The sequence below is a fragment of the Bubalus bubalis genome, chromosome 23, assembly GCF_019923935.1.
Source record: "Bubalus bubalis isolate 160015118507 breed Murrah chromosome 23, NDDB_SH_1, whole genome shotgun sequence".
NCBI lineage: Eukaryota > Metazoa > Chordata > Mammalia > Artiodactyla > Bovidae > Bubalus > Bubalus bubalis.
In genome coordinates, this window is record NC_059179.1 from 44,611,206 (window position 1) to 44,631,878 (window position 20,673).

Sequence of the window (20,673 nt, forward strand, 5' to 3'; positions counted from 1 at the left end):
GGGACCACCACCTTAAAATGAGTGTGAGGGGGTTGATGTTTTCAGTTGCCGTGACTTTTTTTTAAATGGGAAGAGGCGGGGCAGTTGTAAAGGTGTTTGATATCTGGACTTGTTGGACTTAACCAGCATTTACAGAAGGGATTTAATGCTATTTAAGAAAGGAAGACTCATTAAATCAACTGAAAGTTCTTAACACATGGAAATGACTGATGTTATTTTGCAACATTTCTTTGTAAATATCATTTACAAACAATTTTTTGAGATTCACCTCCCTTCCTGCATTAATGCTTGGGTCAGGTAATTTTACTTTTGGGTAAATTAAAATCAAAACTAAAACTTAACAATTTTGTTTCTTGAATTGACTTAGTTCTGATCCACCCATTTCATCTTAAGAATGGACATATGTGAAGTTTTGGTTTATCACATGAAGTAATTATCAGCATTCTTGAGTCTGGTTATGAAATAGGAAAGTATTGTTAATCTTTGAACCTGGGAATAACAAGAGTTGGGAAAGAAATGGGCTAATTGAGTTAACATCTCGAGAGAACTTTTACATTAGTGAGATGTACTTGAATTTCAAAGCTTAACAGAAATTTTTATTACTTTTTATTGAAAACTGCACTGAACGCTAAATGTCCACCTTTACAATAAACAAATACAGTAACGGTAACTCACACTAAAACAAAACATATTTCTGATAGCCATTATTTTTCTGTTTGGGACAGTTGTAAAGGTTTTTTTTTTTTTGTCACAAAAACAGGAATGTACCTATACAAAGGCTCAAAATAGGCCATCTTTTAAACAAAAAGGCGATGATTCACAAAAGACTATGAATATAACATGTAACTAGTTGATACAAATCTAATAGGATTTGTTAAAATCAGTCACATCTAATAACACACCTGAAGTGTTCTTGTATAAAATATCACGTGAAGAAAAGAAGACTTTATCAATGTCTAAAAAAGTGGGTTTGTTCATAGACAATCTGACAAGTTACCATAAAAAGTGTTTCCTGAGACATAAGGAAATGCAACATTATTCTTCTTGAACCTTTTTCAGTTCAAGACTTTCCACTCAATAAAATAGCTGAGGATCTGAAACTGAGAAAATATATTTGAGTACAAACAGCTTGTGAAACTTAATACTTTTTTCTTTTTTTGCATCATCAGAGGGTTTTACTGAACTCACAACCAACTTGCCCGCTCAGTACGCAGTTCAGATGGGAGAGAATTCTCTGTACAGGAGCCTGTACTGTCTTCAATCCCGTGCTCGCGGTGTCTAACACAGGCAGACAGCTTTCTCCCCATTTTGTAGTAATTTAATCTTCCTATTAGCAAAAGAGGTAACCAGCCCCGTGGACCGAAGGGACTAGAGTCATAGGGTGGGGATTTCCTCTTAATATTTTATTTTGATGTTTGGAACTCCTGATGCAACATTCTAGAGCAAGGTGTTCAGGACCTCCTGTGCCCAAGGGACTGATAAAGGAAAAAGATCTATTTATTCTTTGTGATTTGATGCACAGATGAAAAACTTAACACACAATAACAGAAGTTGGTCGTTAATAAATCACGTCCTAGTCTCTTTCAGCGCTTCCGCAAGCAGACGACATCTTCAGTTTTCCCACGTCTCGGCTTCTAGCTCTTTTGTAGCTGTAACACTGCAACGTCAATGATGCATATGTCCAGAATCAGTTAAAAAGACTGTCAAATTCGTTTTCTCTTAGTCCATTTTTCACTGTCTCTTGGTCCCAGGTGTATCTGAATGATTACCTTTCATCACTTGCTGCTATTGCTCGTTGGGGTGCTCTCGATTGTCCCCGTGTTTCGTGGGCTGGTTGGGAGAGGGAGCTTGGGAGGGATGTGCCACTGTGGGGAGGTTGTGGGTCACCGGGATGCCTCCGGGGATGATCCCTTCCATGGCAGCAGGAAGTCCTCCCGGAGCCACGCCCACGATGCCTGGCGGGTATCTGAGGAGCACACGAGAGAAAGGGCTGGTTTAAGTTCAGGGTCAGGAAGTTGCCGACCTCTTGGCTCTGCCTTTTTTATGGAATATATATAATAATAATAATTTCCTACCTCCAAAGCAAGGAGAAATACACACAGGAAATTTAAACACTGACATCTAATTCATAAACAATAAAGCACTAATTTTGTAGCTTTTAGACGACGGTGAATAACCCATACTAACTGTTTGGGGAAACTGTCGCACTGGGTAAACATTTCTGTACGAAACAGACTCAAGTTCTCCGGGTCTTCTATTATCAATGGATTTAATGATTTCCTAACAGCATAGGCTTCCCTTGTGGCTCAGCTGGTAGAGGATCTGCCTGCAGTGCAGGAGACCTGGGTTCGATCCCGGAGAAGGGAAAGGCCACTCACTCCAGTATTCTGGCCTGGGTCGCAAAGAGTTGGACACGACTGAGCAACTTGCACTTCACTAACAGCCTGAAGTGCGCTTACTAAGTGTGACTTCCTGCACGGGTTGGTTATGTGCTCCTGTAACAGATGCGGAAGGGCAGCAGGGCTGATGGTGAGCTGGCGATGGGCTGGAGGCCGGGCCCCCTGAAGATACCTGGAGGGCAGCTGCACACGGGTTCGTCTTACACTGCAGGCGCAGGGATGGCTGTGTGTGTACGCAGGGCACAAACGTGACTCGGTACATGAACATTTTTTGAGGACAGAACGTACTTCCGAGGCAGGGGCTTTAGAATCCGTCTGCGTTACCCAGCCCTTCACAGTTGCGGTGAAGGGGATGGTGTTTCCCTCTGGAAGCTGCTGCTCCGCATCCTGCGTCTGTGACAGTGACCCTGCTCAGGGACCACCAGGCAGGAGCCCTGGGAGCTGCGAGCCCTTCCAGCACCAGCAGTTTTCCTAGGGGCCAAGGAGCCTTGCTGTGTCTAGAGGAGTAATTAGGATGTGGCTCTTAAAGGGTACAGGGGAATCCAACCTGGGGCTGGGCTCAAGTGCGGCTTGAAAATGCTTATGAGGATAAAACACAAGCGGAACTTTAATAGAACCTGTGAACTGTAAATAAAGCCATGGGACCTGGGAAGAAATAACTTAGCTCCGCTTGCCCAGAGCAGGAGCTTTCATGTACAGGTCCTGTTACACGCACTAAATATTTAATCACATCCTGGCACAGTGGTTCAAAGTCTGTATCCTTTAAAATAGAAAGTTCAAGTCTCAGCTCTGCCCCAAAACTTAAAATTTGCTCCACTGAAACCAGGGATGAGGGGACGGGACTGGATTTCCCGCCAGTGCTCCCGTTGGCTTTATGCACCCCCCCAACCCCCACCCCTGGGGAGCAGGGCCCTGGCCATTCCTCTCCTCACCTGTATGTGGCACCATTGAGCTCTGGATGAATTGCTTGCTGATCTATTACTGACCAGGGAGCTGTTGTGACAAAGAATTCCTTGTTCACACAGTTTCTTAAGCTCTCTGGGATGCGACCTGGAATAAGACGATTGAAATTAATCATACAATGAAGTTAAATATTATACTTAGCTGTTTTGGGGGAACAGCTACCACGCTAGTCTCTTTACTTTTGGACCATTTTAAAAGTCTTGGTTATAATACTGTGTCTGTTTTGGTATTTTAGCCACAAGGCATGTGGGAATCTTCGCTCCCGACCAGGGATCAAACCCGCACACCCTGCACTGGAAGGGAGAGTCCCAACCACTAAGCCTCCAGGGAAGTTTCCCCAAATCTCCTACTTGTTAATAGGAAGGGCTGGCTCATAATTTCGCAACATACGACCTGTTCCAGGTCTGAGTCACATGGGTCCCTCAGCCTAACAGAAGGGCGGCTCCCCGTCCAGGTCCGCAAAACTATACAAAAGGGAATTGGTTTCCTCTGAAACAAGCACGGCCCAATTCACTCACATTTCTTCGACTTGACCCCTAAAAGCAATTCCTGCCCATGGCAAGCCCTCTCACCCTGACGTCTGCGGCCTGCTCACCTGTGATGGCCCGGCGGATCTCGGTGGCGGCCGCCTCCCGCATCTCCAGTGAGGCTTGCTCACTATACCAGGCTGTGTGGGGAGTACAGATGAGATTCGGTGCATCTTTCAAGGGACCCTGAGCAAAGCTGGGTGAATGTACAAAAACATAGGAAATGAGACGAGTGCACATCACTCCCTGTCCGACTGGTCAAACAGGAGCTCTTGGCCATGTGGGATGTTAGCTGACGCAGATAAAACAGGGATTCTGCAGGGTGTGTTCTAGGTGGTTGGGAACCCAACTCATACAACTGCTCTGTAATGACAATGTCAGGAGTACTCGGGACGAGGAAACAGTTCTCTGGAGGACTGACTGGCCTGCCTCTCACTGGGATGGTCGGGCTGTGGACACAGCCTGCTCTCCCTATTTTTCTGCCTGCCCCCTTTCTGGTGATCTTTGGAGAAACTTCTAGCCCTTTTACCCTTTGTGAGAATACAGTACAGCCCTTAGAATGCAGTCCTTTAGCCTCTGGTTAAAGCCTCCTCCCCAGGACCTGTCTGGGCAGCTGCCCCAAGTTCACAGTGAGGAGTTGGGTGAGGACCTGGGTCCTACAAGTCCCTGTGTGAGTCCTGAGCTCCAGCTGCAAACATCTCCACAGTCTCCCCAAACCAACCTGAAAGGTTCCGACTCGTGCACGTCGAGGGCCGCCCCTCGTATCCTGCCTTCTTTGAGGGCTTGGGCTAAGGCTTTCTCATCCACCAGTCCGCCGCGGGCTGCGTTCACTAGGAAGGCGCCTTGCCTCATCTGGGGGGGTGGGGGGGCAGGGTGGGAGAGAAGCTGGTGAGCAGATGCTGCCCCCTCAGGAGGCGCCGGTACCGAGGTTTCAGGAGGGAAGTGGGGCTGCAGGAGGCTGGTGGGTCCACGGACGTTTCCCATTCTCCCTTTCATTTGGAGAGAAGCTCTCCAGTGTCGGTTTCCATTTACCTGCTTTATGGTGAAGTCATTGATGAGGTGGTGGTTATGCTCGTTGAGATTGCAGTGCAGGGAGACGCAGTCGCTCTGGTACAGTAAGTCCTGCAGGGTATAGACCCTCTGCACGCCCAGGGACCGCTCCGTCCCATCCTGCAAGTAGGGGTCATAAAATAGGACGCTGAATCCAAAGGCCTTGGCTCGAACGGCAACCGCCTGCCCCGTGCGACCTGTGCAGAAAGAGAGCGTCCCGGTGAGTGAGGCCGGCCCCTCCTGCCGCTCCTCGTCACCAGGCTGGGGGGCCTTGCGGGGTGTGCCCCACCTCTGCTGCCTGCATTATTTCTGGGACTGGGAAGCTGGGCTGGCCATGCCTGCTGGCAGTTGGAGCCAAGCAGTGGTGGCTGCTGAAGGACCTGAACACCCAAGGTTTGGCAATGCCACGCCAGCACTTCTTCCTTCCTGGGTCACTTGGGCAGAAGCCGGGCCAGCTCCCTGGGTGAGCAATGCAATGCTGATCAAGTGTACTTACTATCAGATGTTGCTTTTTTTCAAAACAGTCATTGTTATGCACATTTTCAAACATAACCAGAGAGAACAATCCAGTGGCCTCCACGTGTCTGTCTCCTACCTCCCAACCACCAGCATTCTCTCCCCTCCATATTTATCTTTCCCCTCCTTGTTTGCTTACACAGCAGCCTTAAGCTGAGCTTCATCTCGTTACTGCTCTCAGTGTTGAACCAGGACTGTTCTCTTATGTAATTACCACTAGGTCTGTTTGCTCATGAAGGGGTAAACTGATCACTGTGCTCTGGCCTGAGCACTCATTGCCATGGGGAACCGGTCTGGTGGGGCTCTGAGCTTGTGTGGAACGTGGACTGGGCCCACAAGTCACCTAACAGGACGCAAAGGCTTCCCTGACTCCCACTGACCCCCAGGGGTGGAGCGCTTTACTTTCCAGAGCAGTTTTCAGCTGGAACACAAAATGGTGTGAATGATGTTTGAAGGGGCCGATTTGGGGACAGCACAGGATAAATCCTGGTGGGAAGACCACTGCTCCACTGTGCAGGAGGGGAAAGGGACAGGAAGCCCACTGGAGGGCAGGGAGTGACGGACCGGCTCCCCCTCCAGCGGAACCAGCATCTCAACAGGCAACACTGGTAACAGCGGCTGTGCTTTGGAGGCGAAGGTTTCAGAAGGCCCTTCGGAAGGGACAGCTGCAGGGGTCACCAGGATACTCCTCATGCCAGCCGTCCCCAGGGTCGCCACTCACACACAGTGAAGCAGGAACTACAGCCACACGCGGCAGAGGAGCTGCCATGGCAGATGGGCCGGAACAAGGGCGACCAAAAGACCCTCCTCTAATGAACCTGAGATGTGGGACACAGCCCCACTACGCGGCTGCTGGGAGCTCACAGCCAATACCAGAACACCCCCAACTCTGCTTCGTGGGTCCTCAGCACCCCACCCCCCCACCGCCCCGTGTCCTGACACTTTAAGGGGAGATGGGGTCTGGGTGGCGGCTCCAGGGGCTGAGGGTCACGGCCAGTTTCAACGTCACGTCTCATGGCTCTGCGGCTCGCAAATTCACAGACCCTCATCTTTCCACCATGGGGTTTTCCTGACTAAACTGTACAATACCTGATGCTGAATTCTCTTACTGACTTGGTCAAAACCCAGTCTCAGAGAGGAGAGCCCGACTGCCTTGGCCTTAGTGTGTGTGTACACACTGTCCCCGATGGCAGGCTTCCCCTTCATATTTTCAAGCTTGTTCGCAACCTGGAGGTCAAACCCAGTGTCGGAGATCCCAACTGTCTTGGCGCGTGCGTGTGTGGTGTGGTGTGTGTGTTGTGTGTGTACACACGCTGTCACTGATGGCAGGCTTTCCCTTCAGACTTTCATGCTCGTCCCCAACCTGGAGGCTGGCCTTGAGCACCGTCTTCAGGCCAGTGCGGGCCAGGGTCAAGCTCAGGACGGCCCATCCAGGGCCCCACGTGATGGCATGAACTGGGTTTGGTGGCACCCGCTCCACACTCGGGGGCCCGCTGCCGCAGCCGGGCAGAGTCTTAGGCAAGTGGGTGCTTCCAGCCCTGGATGGCGGGCAGCAGGGGGCGAGGCTGCCCACGACCGAGCCCCCTCCTGTCTCAGGTCCGCCTGCAGTTCTGGGAAGCTACAGAGACCAGCAGAGGCAGCAGGGAGAAACTGTGTATGGGGCGCTGTGACCGGGGTGGGAGGCTTGGTTTACAGCCTGGAGCAGGTGGGCTGGCATCACGGGACTGGCTTTCAGAAGGCGGATGGGGAAGGACACAGCGCGAGAAACGACCCCTCTAAGAACCTGCTGTGATGCCTGGAGTCAGAAGCCATGGAAACGAGTGTTTTCCATGTGGCCGGGCCACTCGCACGGCAAGGGTCTTAATGGTGGCCAGAGCCCACCAGGGGCAAGAACGCACGATGGTCTAAGAACCAGTTCCAAGGCCCACCTCCTAGAGCAGCAGGAAGCCCTTTGGCACCAGCAGAGGGTGCTACGGCTCGGCACCAGCGTTTCTTAGTCCTTTTCCACCTTCCACTCAAGAAAAAACAAAGCTGGACTCTTGTAACAAGTTTACCTCCGAGAGTGTGATCACCCCTGACACCTGGGCTCTTAGACTCAAGACTCGGGTGCGGGAAAGATGTGCATTCCTGGAAGACGCTCCCTCTACCTGTTGAAGGTGGCACCATGGCCATCCCAGGGGTCCTGTTATTCAGAGACAGAGCTCCAAGCTCAGGGCTGAGAGACAGTTTGGGGGAACCTTCTGGAAGCCAAGCCCTGCAGTCAGGACCGACCCCACGGGATTCTCATGCCTTCTTTGAGTTCTAAGGGGCAGCTGCTGTATATCACTCATCCCCAGTGTACAGACGGGGGAGACTGAGGCAGAGAGAGGTCCAGTCCTGGAAGGTCCTTGAGGTAGAGTTCTTGACCTTTCCTCAAGGTCACAGAACTGGAAGGAGCAGGACTGACATGCAGCAGCAAGCAAGAGCCCCCTCCTGTTTGACTCGGGCCCCTGTGTTGCCTACAGCCTGGCAGTCCGGCTGCTCTCCACCCAGTGTGGCCCCCCGAGCTCCCCATGGGGCTAACCCGCCCCAGGCCCACCCAGAGCAGCCAGCTGGGTCTCATGTTTCCCCTGGTGAGTTTTCCAAGCTGATCATCTGACTGGCTCGAAATCCTTCAGAAACTCCTTGCACCCACCCCTGCCTGGCACCTCCGGGTGCTCAGCCCGGCCTGCTGCCCAGGTTTCCACCCGGCACCAGCTGCCAAGCATGCCACTGCCCTTCATCCTCTGCCCCTGGGGGCGGTCAGGGAGCACGGCCCCTCCCTGGGGACGCCCTCCTGCTGCCTCCTCCCTTCCCCACACCCATCAGGCGGGGTCTTGCTTCAGTCCCCATCTTCCCTGGGGGTCAGGTCCTTAGCCAGCTTTGACCTCTGACCTCCCAAGCCATGCAACCATAGCCCTCCTCTGGCCCAAGAGGGCCTCCTACAGCTTCAGTGAAGCCTCCCCGAGGGCCCCTGCGGCAGCCCCTCCCCGGGCGGTGGGCGGGGCGCACTTACCGAAGCCAATGAGGCCCAGTGTCTCCCCGCGGATGCGGGCGGCCCCCGAGGCGACCTCCCGGATCTGCTCAACGCTCTGCACCCGCGTGCCTTCCCGCAGTGCCTGGTACAGCCAGGTGTTCCGCCGGTACAGGTTAAGGATGTGGCAGATGGTCGAGTCCGCAGTCTCCTCCACCGCCGCGGATGGGATGTTGCACACGGCGATCCCTGGGAAAGACAGAAGGCCAGGAGTGGGGATCAGAACCCCACGTTCCGTGGGGAAGCGCCAGGGTTTCCAGGCCACCCAGGGCGGCAGCATTGGCTGGTGCAAGCCACTCAGTGCGCGTGTCGTCCCTGCGGGTCAGGGTCTCTGTGGCCTGGGGGCCTCCAGCCCCATGGCCATCCCAGGAGGATTGCTGTCCAGGGCTTGGCTCACCACCCCTCAGCCCCTCACTGACCCCACGTCCCCCTGACCCAGTGCTTCTAGACCCAAGTCTCTGCGAAGTGAGCAGCGAGCCAGCTCTGACCACCACCCTCCTCCAGTGGCAGGAAGGCAGCGTGCAGGTCCCGCCCCTGACGGGCTGCAGGGCCTGGAGACCCAGAGGTTCCTTGCCACGCATGAACTTCTGGATCCTGCTCTCGAGGTGGGGCTGGGGTATGGAGACTGGCACTTTGTTGAAAATTGTATTCTAAGAGTCTAAAGTCATGAATGTGTTATTGCTTTTTTTTTTTTTTTAAAAAGGCAAGACAGAATTAGAAACAAACACCTTCAAGGCCCGCGGGCTGGGACAGGATGCATCTGTTGTCCAGTCTCACCTTTGTCCCGCGGACCCCAACCCCTCTCCTGCTCGGGTGCAAAGAAGATCGAGCGACAGGTGCCCACCCCACTTTTGCAAAGCATTGCAGGGCTGAGAGCAGCTGCGGAAGGCTGAGCCCTCGGGGTCTGCGTGAGGAGCAGAGACAAAGGCCAGTCTGCCAGCACCGGAGGTCTTCGGGGAGTCCTGCCCCAGGTCTCACATGGGAAGGGCCTGGGCTCTGATTCTCCTCACTGGCCAGGGGAGGAGAGTATTTGTCAGATGGGGGAAGGACAGCTCCTCCAGCTGCCCAGCAGGCCTGCAACGACCCCCCCTGCCCTGCCCCAACAAAGGCCTGAGGCGGCCTCTCAAGCAGCTTTCCAGGAGGGATGCAGGTGTCCAGACAGCCCAGTGTGGTGGCCTGGCTGCAAAGGTTCGCCTTGAACCCCAGGCGCAGGAACCCGGGAAACACACCAGGGCTGCAGCTTCGGGCCCCTGCCTTCCTCTGTCTCCTGGTCAGGGGTGGGGGCACAGGATACCTGCAGCTGTCCCGCAGAGACAGGACACGGGACCCACTCTGTGGAGCACCCCCTTCTATGTCATCACTCCAAGAGGGCCGCCCTGAGCTCAGCGACCCCCCAGGAGAAGCTGCTTTTGCTCTCTGCTCTCATCTGCTGACCTGGGCCAGACTGGACACCAGATCAGCAAGCTTGCCAGAAAAGCTCAGAGGGATGGTGCTCGGTCTGGGCCCAGGCTCTCGCCAGCCACTGTCTGCCTCATCCTGCTCCTTCCTGGACCCTGGGGCAACACATCCTCTACCTGCCCAGGCCCTAGGGCGCGCTGGAGGGGAGCTGCCTTCCTGGGAACACACGCTAGGAACCCGGGCATCGTCCGGAGGGGCAGGCCTGGGCCACCTGCTCTTCTGTCCTCATTACAGGTCAACTGACCGAGCAAGTGGCGAAGGCACATGGAGACAAAGGACAGCTGGATGCAGGCCCGGGCTCCTTCCGCAGATTCCACATTTGAAAACACCCCTTTTCCGACAGCCCAGCAGATGTCCCTGAAGCCGCGCTCTTATCAGATCGGAGCGGGGTCAGTGAAAAGGCCTCCGCGGACACGCAGTCTACATCCTCCAACCCGACACTGCAGGCCCCTGGCTGGCCTCTGCGGTGGGGGTGGGGGTAAGGGCCGCGGGGCCCCACTTGGGTGCAGCCCCTGCGACTGCAGAGACGGCAGGTGCCTCCCCCATCCAGCCCACCCCTGCCCCAGAGGAACAGCCGGTCCGGGCAAGGAAGCCCGATGGCATACACGTGCGGGTGGCTACGCCACGAGGGGCCACACTGTGGAGACGGGAAGTGGGGGCGGAGCGGAGGGAAGGGTGCAGAGCCCTCGGGGAGCCGGGCCCCACTTTCTCAGTCGCTGCTTGAACTTGGGACCTCAGCTCCATCCAGAGCACAAAGAACGTTTGTTTTCAAACAAAAACATTCTTCTGGCGCCAGGGGAAAATGGAAAATTTTAGTTTACATTAGACATGCTTCTGGAGGCTCACGTCTTCCCCAAGCTTCTCTGTGGCGACAAAGAGGGGCTGAGAGTGACTCAGGGTGGACGTGGGAGCCCCCTCGGCCAGACCCCTGTCGTGACCCTTCTCTTGGACGGGGTCAAGTGAGCCCTGGGGAAGGGGTTGAGATGCTGGAGACTGGCCAGGGGGCACCCAGAAAAAAACAAGATTGATCTTCTGAGCCACCTGCCACAAGGCCCCACTCGGGATGGGCGAGGGGAAGAGAAGAACCCGAGGGGCAGGGACCACCTCCTGCTTTTTCCTCGGGGGTCACCTGGGCGGCAAGCCCGACCTGCTGAGGCCCAAACTCCCAGACCACCTGCCAGATCGCACAACAGGCCAGTGCCCTCATGGAGAATCAAACCCGAGTCAGCACCACTTAGAACAGGCCCCACTGGGGTCAGGGCTCCCCCTGCTTCCTGCTGGTGCCCATAAAACTCCGCCTGCGGCTCAGGGACTGGGTGCAGCCCTGATGCACGCAGGGGACCTCAGCGGGAGCTGCAGCCCACCGGGTGCACCCAGGTGGAGAGGCAGCAGGTAGCTGTGAGTGGGCTGTGGCCAGAACCCTCAGGTGCCACGTGCGTAGGTGGTCACACGCAGGTGTGACACCGAGCTGACTGAGCCAGGCACCGCGTGTACCCTCCTGCCTGTTGCAGGCAGGGGCTCAGAGGCCTGGGTTCCTGGGCACTGGGAGGTGCCCGCCTCAGCCGCATGGTCGCAGAGCACCAGGCAGATCACAACCTGCGTACTAGCTGCCGGGCCGACATGCTTCAAGACAGCAAGGAAGCTGACTTCAGAAGGGCTTGTCCAGCAGGACCTCCCTGGCCCCTCCAAAGACAGCAGGGCAGCCTGGGGACCCCTGTGGTCAAAGCTTGGGCCCCCTGGTGGTGGTGATGACGGCAGTGGAGGTCATGGAATTCCAGCTGAGCTATTTCAAATCCTAAAAGATGAGGCTGTTCAGAGTGCTGCACTCAATATGCCAGCAAATCTGGAGACCTCAGCAGTGGCCACTGAAAAGGTCAGTTTTCATTCCAATCCCAAAGAAGGGCAATGCCAGAGAATGTTCAAATTGGGCCCTTGAATCTCTGCCAACGCTCCAACACGCTTAGTGCCCACGTCAGGTGCCAGGCCGCCATGCCAATGCCCTCCCTCGGGGAGTGTGCAGCCAGGGGTCTGGAAAGCAGCCAGGAGTCCCGCCTTCGGGTGTCCATCTGCTGGGTGGGCGGGGGGATGCTGGGCAGTGGTCCCCCTGCACTGCCCTGACCTGGGAAGGTTCCCGTGTGGACAGCTGCCCTGGGGAGATGGTGCCACCCCAGGACTGGAGGACACCCAGAAAAGGGCACCCTCCACCCCAGGAACACCAAGCTGTGCGCTCAGCCAGAGTAACCTCAGGTTGGTGGGTCCTGGCCGGCCGGCACAGGGCTGCAGCCGCTCACGCAGTCCCCTCTTCAGGGAAGGGCTTGTGGCTTTGTCTGGCTCACGTCCTTCCCAAGTGAGAGAGCCCCACACAGCCCCCAGGCCCCTCGATGGGGCCTCTGCTTCCAGCAGGGAAGTGTGTCTGGCTGGCTAGGTTCCCTCTGAAACCAGCTACCACCCTCCTGCCCAGAGCCAGCAGGGCGCTGTCTCAGTTCCGGCCTCCTCTGCTCCATCGGGCACTCGGCAGGCACTGCCGGGCACTTACCGAGTTCGCCCGCAGCCTTGATGTCGACGTTGTCGTAGCCGCTGCCTATCCGCACGATCACTCTCAGGGCCTTGAACTTCTCCAGGTCCTCCCTGGTGAGCGTGATGGTGTGATACATCATGGCGCCGACTGCCTCGTTTAAAACCTGTGAAGGGGCAAGCAGAGCACAGATGGAGGCCCCCATCGCCCTTGAGTTCTGGCAGGAAGATGACCGGTGAGGGCGCGGCCTGGGTGTCCAAGGCATCCCCCTAGGGGAGAGGGCCCTGGTGGGGCTCTGGGGGCCTGCTGGTGACTCTGGGTGATGCCAGGGAATGGGGGCAGGGGGCAGGCTCAGGGACGAGGGCAAGGCACTGGCTAGCCGAGACCAGGGTAGAAAGAAGGAGGGCCTGGCAGGGGTGCTCGCTGAGTGCCAGCTGCTGCCACCTGACCTAAGGGGTGACCCCAGCCGGGCGGGCAGGATGGGGTGGGGCCCACCTTCTCGTGGATCTCCTGGGTGGACTGTGCATCGCAGAAGGCCACGGTGGCCAGGTCCTTCAGGATGGGCATCTCCACGGTGCAGTCTCTGCCGTCGAGCAGCGCCACCAGGGGGCGGGGGTGCAGGGGGCCGTTCATGATCTGGGGGCGGATACCTAGGAGGAGGGAGGGGACAGGGTGCGTGTGCCAAGTGGCCGGGCTCCCCCAGGGAGGTGCCCCGACTCCAGCATCCACGTGCCTCCCTCCTGGGAGGATTCTGGGACCAGCCCAGGAGACAGAGAAGGAACATCTGTGCAGCTCATTTTGACAGAGGAGCTAAGATGCCCCTCTATGGGGCCACATGCGGCCAGCTCTATCGCCATGTGGGATCGGGTCAAGCCCACACCCGCTGCTGCCACCAGGGACAGCCTCGGGGCTGCCTGGCTGCCCCTAAACCTCCAAGACCCAGAGACCTTCAGGACATCCGAGGGGGTCTAGCCCACGGCTCCTGGAGGTACAGCAGACTTCACTTGGCCCCTCTGCTGTGCCTCGTTGTCCCTGCCAGACCCCTCTGCCCTTCTAAACACGCGTGACATGTGCCGAAGTGAAACAAGAGGGACACGTTAGGGCGCCAGCATCCTGCGGGATGCAGTTGAAGCTCCAATCCTTTGGCCACCTGATGTGAAGAGCCGACTCATTAGAAAAGACCCTGATGCTGGGAAAGATTGAAGGCAGGAGGAGAAGGGGGCGACAGAGGATGGGATGGTTAGATAGCATCGCCGACTCAACGGACATGGACCTGAACAAACTCTGGGAGACAGTGGAGCACAGAGGAGCCTGGCGTGCTGCGGTCCACGGGGTCACAAAGACTTGGACACGACTCAGCGACTAAACAACATCCTGTAAGAGCTTCCTGGAGGAAACCCGTGGGAAACATGCACCCTCTCGCTGGGCTCGGTGAGGAGAAGCAGTCAGTCTGAGGTAGTGGAGAAGGGGTATGTGTGTATGAGAGTGTGTGTGTGTGGTGTGTGTGTGTGTGTGGGGGGGGGGGGGGGGGTTGGTGCAGGAGGCCTGCTGGGGACTTGACAAAAGGAATCTTCTCAAAGGACCACAGTGCAAGTCAGCTACCTAGACCAGCCAGAGCTGTTTTCATGTGCTGATGGTTCCAGTGGAGACAAAGGATGCTGGCCCCACAGCTGGCGAGGGGGCGGGCCTGCCTGCACGCTGCCTAAGTCCACATTCTCCAGTGGCGCCGTGCCTCCAACCCAAACGACGGAGGACTGGTCTGCCCTCCACTGTGGGGACCCATCATCGGGGCACACAAATCAGCCCAGGGCAACTCATCCTCTATGACCAAGCCATTCCCTTCACATTCACACTGGAAGGTCTTGGATTTTTGGCCCCCATGTTCAATCACCTTCCTGGGCTTCCCTGATAGTTCAGTTGCTAAAGAATCTGCCTGCAATGCAAGAGGCCCTGGTTTGATTCCTGGGTCGGGAAGATCCTCTGGAGAAGGGATAGGCTACCCACTCCTGTATTCTCAGGCTTCCCTGGTGGCTCAGCTGGTGAAGGATCTGCTTGCAATGTGGGAGACCTGGGTTCGATCCCTGGGTTCGATCCGCTGGAGAAGGGAAAGGCTACCCTCTCCTGTGTTCTGGCCTGGAGAATTCGATGGACTGTATAGTCCATGGAGTCGCAGAGAGCTGGTCACAACCGAGAGACTTTCACTGTTAAATCACCACAACCCATCCCTGGGCTTCAGGAGGAACTACAGCACCAGGTGGCCAGGACAGGGCCACTCCTGTTTTCTTACCAAATCACAAGTGTGTGTGTGTGTGTGTGTGTGTGTGTGTGTGAGTGCTGGGGTGTGCTGGGTGGTGGGGGCAGGTGGCCTGCCGGGGACTTGACAAATGAATCTTCTCAAAGGACCATAGTGCGAGTCAGCTGGTATCAGATCACAGGTCACAAGACAGCCTTCCACACGTCTGAGGTTCTCAGATGTTCAGATAAACTCTGACGATGGCCACTGCACCAGGGCCAGGCCGAGCACAGAATCTCTTTATCCTTTTCAGCACTGGGCTCACTCAGGCTCCCGAAGGCCAAAGCAGGAGCCGCTGACGAGCTCACCCATGGGACCTCGGTCTCCCGGCCCAGAACCGCTGGAAAGGGCTCCCCTCGCAGCCGCCATGAGACGGCCATGGGTGAGGCCCCTCCTCAGCTGGCCACCAGGGCTCAGGACCCGGCCCCCCAGCGCCCGCACGGCCTGGACGCGTCCTGGATGGTGCTCCCACGCCACAGCTGCATCTTCAGGAGACAATCGTCTCTTTGAACTCGAGCAGAGAAAAGCCTTTTGTTCTGGACTGCGAAGAACCAGCTGGGGTGGCTGGGGCAGCAGGCTACCTCTGGGCAGTGCCTGGCTGGGGCTCACAAGTGATCAAGGTCCCTCCCAGCCCTCAAGTGGCAGCCAGACCTTTACTGCCTCCTTGGGACCTGGTTCCCCCAAGGGGGGGCGGCCAAGTAAAGCTGAGTTCCCGAGTGGGGACAGGGTCCCCAGCCCACATCCCACAGCACTGAGGCCAGCTGCTTGTTGGGGGGCTGGTGCGCACCCCACGAGCGTCCTGCTTTGCCCCCAACGGAAAGGTCCATGAGAGCCGAGGTGCTGTGTGCATATGGGGAGAACATACCCCAAAGACCAAGAGTGACATCTGCAGACAGGATCCCTGGACACCCCGCAGAGGGAGAAGTGGGGAGCAGGGATGTCACCTGGCACCCCACACCCTCCCCTCACCCCTGAGACGGCACCGCTGTCCTGTTAGCAGATGAGGAAGAAGCACAAGGTGAAAAGTACTTCACCAGAGGAGATAGTTGGGGGTGGGGGTGGGGTGGGGCAGGGGTGGCCAGTGCCAACTTGGGGTCCACACCCACCCTGAGAGTGAGATGGCGAGACAAGCCCGAAAGGACCCATTCTCTTCCTCCAGCTTCTCCTCACCCTCTACACCTCCTACAAAGCCCAAGGCTGGACTCCTGGAGGACCTCGTGGGCAAAAGTGCTCACTTGGCCCAGGCTACTCCTCCCACTGGGTGAAGAACACTCCAACTTCACTCCAGGGTCAGGGGTGGTGTGTGCTCTCAGGAGGGTTAACCAGACAACATTTGTAAAGTTTCATGATCAGGACTAGAGATCCAAGCAGTTAATTAAAAAGTCACCACAAGGGAAAACAACAGTGGGTACCAGGCAGGCACCTGGAGAGGCTGAGGGGCCACTGCTGCAATGCACCCATCCACAGCATCAGTCCATGCATCCCGTTACCTGGGAAACAAACTCTGGGTTGCCTAGCGATTGCCTCCCTCCCTGACTTGGGTTGTCTTTCTCTTTGGCGTAACCCACCCTTTGCCCTCGTTCAGGCTGGGCATGCAGAACGCACAAGACCCATGGGCTTCCTGAAGCCTGAGGCTCAGATATCGGCTTCAAGCTCTCTATGGTAAGGCAGGAGTCAGAGATGCAGGGGGAGCATGAGGCTCAGGTGCAAAGGCTGGGGAAGGATGCTGAGGGCGGATGGCTGGCTGGCACGTGGGAGTGGGCAAGATTCACAGGTGTTCTGGATGAAGTGCAGGGACCACAGTGTAGAGCCAGGCTTTAAGGGGGCCACATGAGGCCCCCAGCACTGAAGACAAGATGGCTTAGCCAGGTCACTGTCAAGGTCGGCTTCTACAAAGGGGCCATGCTGGATAGACAATGCTCCTTCAGTTCCAGATGGGACTCATCAAGCTGCATGCCTCAGAATCCAGTTAATTTCAAGCCACTGTCCCTACAGTCTTGCTGGAGGAACCCAGGAAGAGCCCAGGAAATGCCAGGAAGATGAAGTAGCAATTAGACTTTACATCTCACCTCATATTAACTGAGACATTCTCCAGTGCTTCTGGCAACTTGAAACATTTTTAACTGTATGAAATTAAAAGATGCTTACTCCTTGGAAGAAAAGTTATGACCAACCTAGACAGCATATTAAAAAGCAGAGATGTTACTTTGGCAACAAAGGTCCGTATAGTCAAGGCTATGGTTCTTTGCAGTAGTCATGTATGGATGTGAGAGTTGGACTATCAAGAAAGCTGAGCGCCGAAGAATTGATGCTTTTGAACTGTGTTGTTGGAGAAGACCCTTGAGAGTCCCTTGGACTGCAAGGAAATCCAACCAGTTCGTCCTAAAGGAGATCAGTCCTGAATATTCATTGGAAGGACTGATGCTGAAACTGAAACTCAGGGACCAAGGACCCAGGAGAGGCCGAGAAAGCACCTGATGATGAGGTCCTGGCGGCCCTCAAGTCAGGCTGACCATTGCCCTTCTCCAGTCTCCCTTCCCATTGATGAACTCACTCCACCCATTTCAGAATAATTCCAACTGCACTTGGACACATCTCAGAAAGCATATCAGTGCACTTTCAACAGCTCATCCAGCATTAGGTCTACAGGGCAGAGAAAGCTCAGCTGACTCCCCTGGTGTCAATTACTTGCTGGTTTCAGGCTCGCTTCCTCAGAAGCAGGGACGCAGCGCCCCAGCTCGAGGCTACCTCTGATGTCTGCCCCGGGCCTGGTGTTGCTTCGAGCTGCAGCTGCACACAAATAATTGTGCAATTAGACACACTTAGCGGAAAACAAAGACCACACCAGGCTGAGTTGCTGGAGGTTTGTTAAGAGTGACCAGCGGTCCAGTAAATGCCAAGTTGAAAGGACTCTATGAATTCCAAGGTGGAAAGGGGAGGGCCCCAGGGAGATGTCGGTAAACTTCGGGCCCCCAGCCTTGATGCCACCTTATCTGGAAAACAGCACCAGCTCCTTCCCGCAGGCTGATGGGGCTGCAGTCGAAGAAACGGGACGACGTGCTCATGCCATGCAGAGCGGCCCTGTGGTGTATTTCCTGACCTTTCTGGACACCAAGTGAGTTCAGTGGACATCCTTCCCACAGAACCATGCATCATTTTCTAAAGGTTGGCTTCTGTCACTCACAACTCAAGAACCAAACTGTCTGAGACGTGATTTTGCAGCTTTCGGATTTTAGTCGTTGAACAATTTTACCCTAAAGATAGTGGCTGTAATAATCATGTTTGACCCAGCAGGCAGAGAGGCCTCTTTTAACAATGGACCAGATTTTAGGAAGTGTCCCCACACTGCAGCAACCTCAGAGTCCCCAAAGCCCGGCTGGCCAGGATAATGGATGACAGTCACATGTGTGGACGGCCACACCTGTGCAGGGTCACCTCTCTGCTCACAGACGGGGTTGGGCAGGTACAGCGAGGCTGCCATTTGAGGCCTCACAGGACGCACAGATGGGGCTGGGACCCCTGAAGGAAGAGGACCTGCCATGCATCCCAAGTCCATCCTAAGGTCTTCCCTGCTGCCCGGGATTCTCTGTGCGGTACCACTGGTCTTGACAGCTGACACCCTGAGCAAGCACCTGGAAAGGCCAGCAGACAGAGACCTGCATGGGGCCGCAGAAAGACCCGAGACAAGACGCACTGCTCTGCCCAACTCAGCAAGAGGATGAGACAATCAACCAGCTGGTCATTGGCTCCCAGGACCCGCATGGGGGCCTGGAAGGTAGAAGGCGGCTCCCATCCTCACATGCAGGTGGCCCTTGGGAGAACGGGGAGACGCGGCCATGCAGACCCCAGAGGCTCGGAGTGGGCGGGGAGGGACATGTCAGGCCTGCACCTGTTGCCCTCTAGCCCGCATCACTTCGCAAGGATCTGGTCACATCTCCCCTCCATCCCTTAAATGCAGCTGGTCCCCAATTAAAAGGCCATTTTCTGCAACCCAGCATGGCCCCACCCTTCTCGGCTGGGCTAGTCAGTTCCGATCCCCAGAAGGTCAGACGCAGAATCAGATCCCATGTCTGACGAGCAGCATGTTTCACGGGCTGGCGTTTCCATGACCCGGAGCTGCAGCTCATGACTCGTGGGGCCAAGCGGGAACCAGATGCTGACCCTGGGACAGAAACGAGCCCTTATCCGAGACTCGGCTTTCAACTCGCAAACATGGCTGTGTTGAAGGGTCTACATGTCCACCCGTGGCCTGGGACAGCAGACTCCTGCCTGGGGAAGGAGGTTGTGGAGCCTCGTGGGGGGCAGGCTTCCCTTGCTTTGTAAACATGTTTATCCATGTTACAAAAACTGTTCTACACTGTTAACAACAAACGTTCTGTAGTTGGCTGGAGCTTACTCAGAAAGCAGTTCTGGAAAATGAGCGAAGGTAGTGACTGTCCCCAACACCCCAAGAAGGTGCCTGACCTGCAGGAGCACGCCCCTCGCCTTTCATGGCAGGGACCACGGCAGCAGCAGAAGATGAAGGGGAGGTTCAGAGAGCGGCTGCAAGGCAGGGATTTGCAGAAAGATGTGTGTTCCTAAGTGTGGCGCTATTTTAAGGTTAAAAAAGAGTGCAGTTACTTTTGGAAACCTCATCTTTGTTCCCACACTGCTATCTGCCTTTTCATCTGGCAAAAGTGCTTTTCTCTGCGGTGTCCCTGGGCAGCTCTCCCAGGCCCAGGAAGCCGCGTCCGCTTTCTCCGGGCCAGTCTGGGATGCGGCCAGGCTGCAGTTTGATTTTGAAAACTTGGTCAAGTGCAGACATGCTCTCCTGGCACGCCGGAGAACCCAATTTTTCTTTGGCGGGCTCGCTTTTCACACCTAGTTTTGCATCGCAACACGACCCGCTCCAGCACTCACCCTCCATCCTGCGCCCTACCTGGCCCGAGTGGCAGTGAGCCCTCTCTCACTGGCCCGGAATCCCAAGCAGGAATGTCCCAGGATCCTGGGCAGGAATGTCCTGGGATGGAGGTGATGACCAAGGAACGGTACACCTACAGCCTGAGGGCAGTTTGGGGACCTGCTGGAACCACAGCGGCGGAAGCAAAGGGCAGTTACTGGAGTGGACACTGGTTCACAGGCTTCTGGCTGCCCTCAAAGTGGACCTTCAGATCCAATCCATCCCCGCTCCTTCCCGATTTCTCACCTCCAAGCTCTGCCATGTGAGAGCCTGGCCTGGTTCTAGGCCCCAGTGAGGATACAGGCATGGACGCTTTCCTCAGGGAACTCTACATGCACAGAGAATCTGGCTTATAGAAGAAACAGCTTCCCCCAAGATACTTCAAAACCTAGAACAGGAGGGAATTCCCTGGCAGTCCAGTGGCCAGGACTCTGCAATTCCACTGCCGGGAGAGCCCGGGGTTTAACCCCAGGTTGGGGAACCAAGATCCCACAAGCCATGCGGCACAGCCAAAAAATAAGAATGAAAACAAAATCAGAAACACGAAATCAGTTTCTATCTGGGCCTAGATGTGGAAGTCCACTCGTCTAATACAGGCCAAGCGAGATGGGAACATCTTGCAACTCGATGCAGGCTGGAGATGAATGGCCGTGTGCTCAGGGCTGGAGAGGAAAGCAGACCCGGACGACAAATGCAGATACACAACCACTGCGCTCATGACAGGCATGACTAATCAATCCCAGCGGTCTTGGTCTCAGACTCCCTGCTGACCCCCGTGGGGCGCCCCGCAAGGCTAGCTGACATCTGCCGGTCATGCTAAGTGGACCCAGTCCCCCTCTTGATTGGGTAAAGGAAGTGAAGGTCAGTGTTTCACACGTGACACCACCACTGCGAGCGTGGAAAGAAGCAGGGAGATGTAGGGAGGCCCCAGGGGAAGGACGCAAAGGCCCCCCAGCCAGGC

At 55.7% G+C, this 20,673-nt stretch overlaps 1 protein-coding gene across 10 annotated transcripts in view; it reads right to left on the reverse strand.

Moving 5' to 3' along the window:
• Window positions 1–574: 574 nt before the first annotated feature.
• The window catches only part of CTBP2 (C-terminal binding protein 2), a 169,159-nt gene continuing 149,060 nt past the window's right edge, over window positions 575–20,673 (reverse strand). For 9 of the 10 annotated variants that reach the window (XM_025274340.2, XM_025274342.2, XM_006080427.3 and 6 more), the window contains 8 exons: window positions 12,976–13,130; window positions 12,502–12,646; window positions 8,490–8,696; window positions 4,922–5,136; window positions 4,611–4,741; window positions 3,958–4,085; window positions 3,332–3,449; window positions 575–1,966 (listed from right to left, as the gene is read on the reverse strand). In XM_025274340.2, the coding sequence (XP_025130125.1) occupies window positions 1,786–1,966; window positions 3,332–3,449; window positions 3,958–4,085; window positions 4,611–4,741; window positions 4,922–5,136; window positions 8,490–8,696; window positions 12,502–12,646; window positions 12,976–13,130 (1,280 nt within the window). In that variant the 3' untranslated portion in view covers window positions 575–1,785. The remainder of the gene's footprint in view (window positions 1,967–3,331; window positions 3,450–3,957; window positions 4,086–4,610; window positions 4,742–4,921; window positions 5,137–8,489; window positions 8,697–12,501; window positions 12,647–12,975; window positions 13,131–20,673) is intronic. The other variant, XM_044934934.1, reaches the window with a different exon arrangement.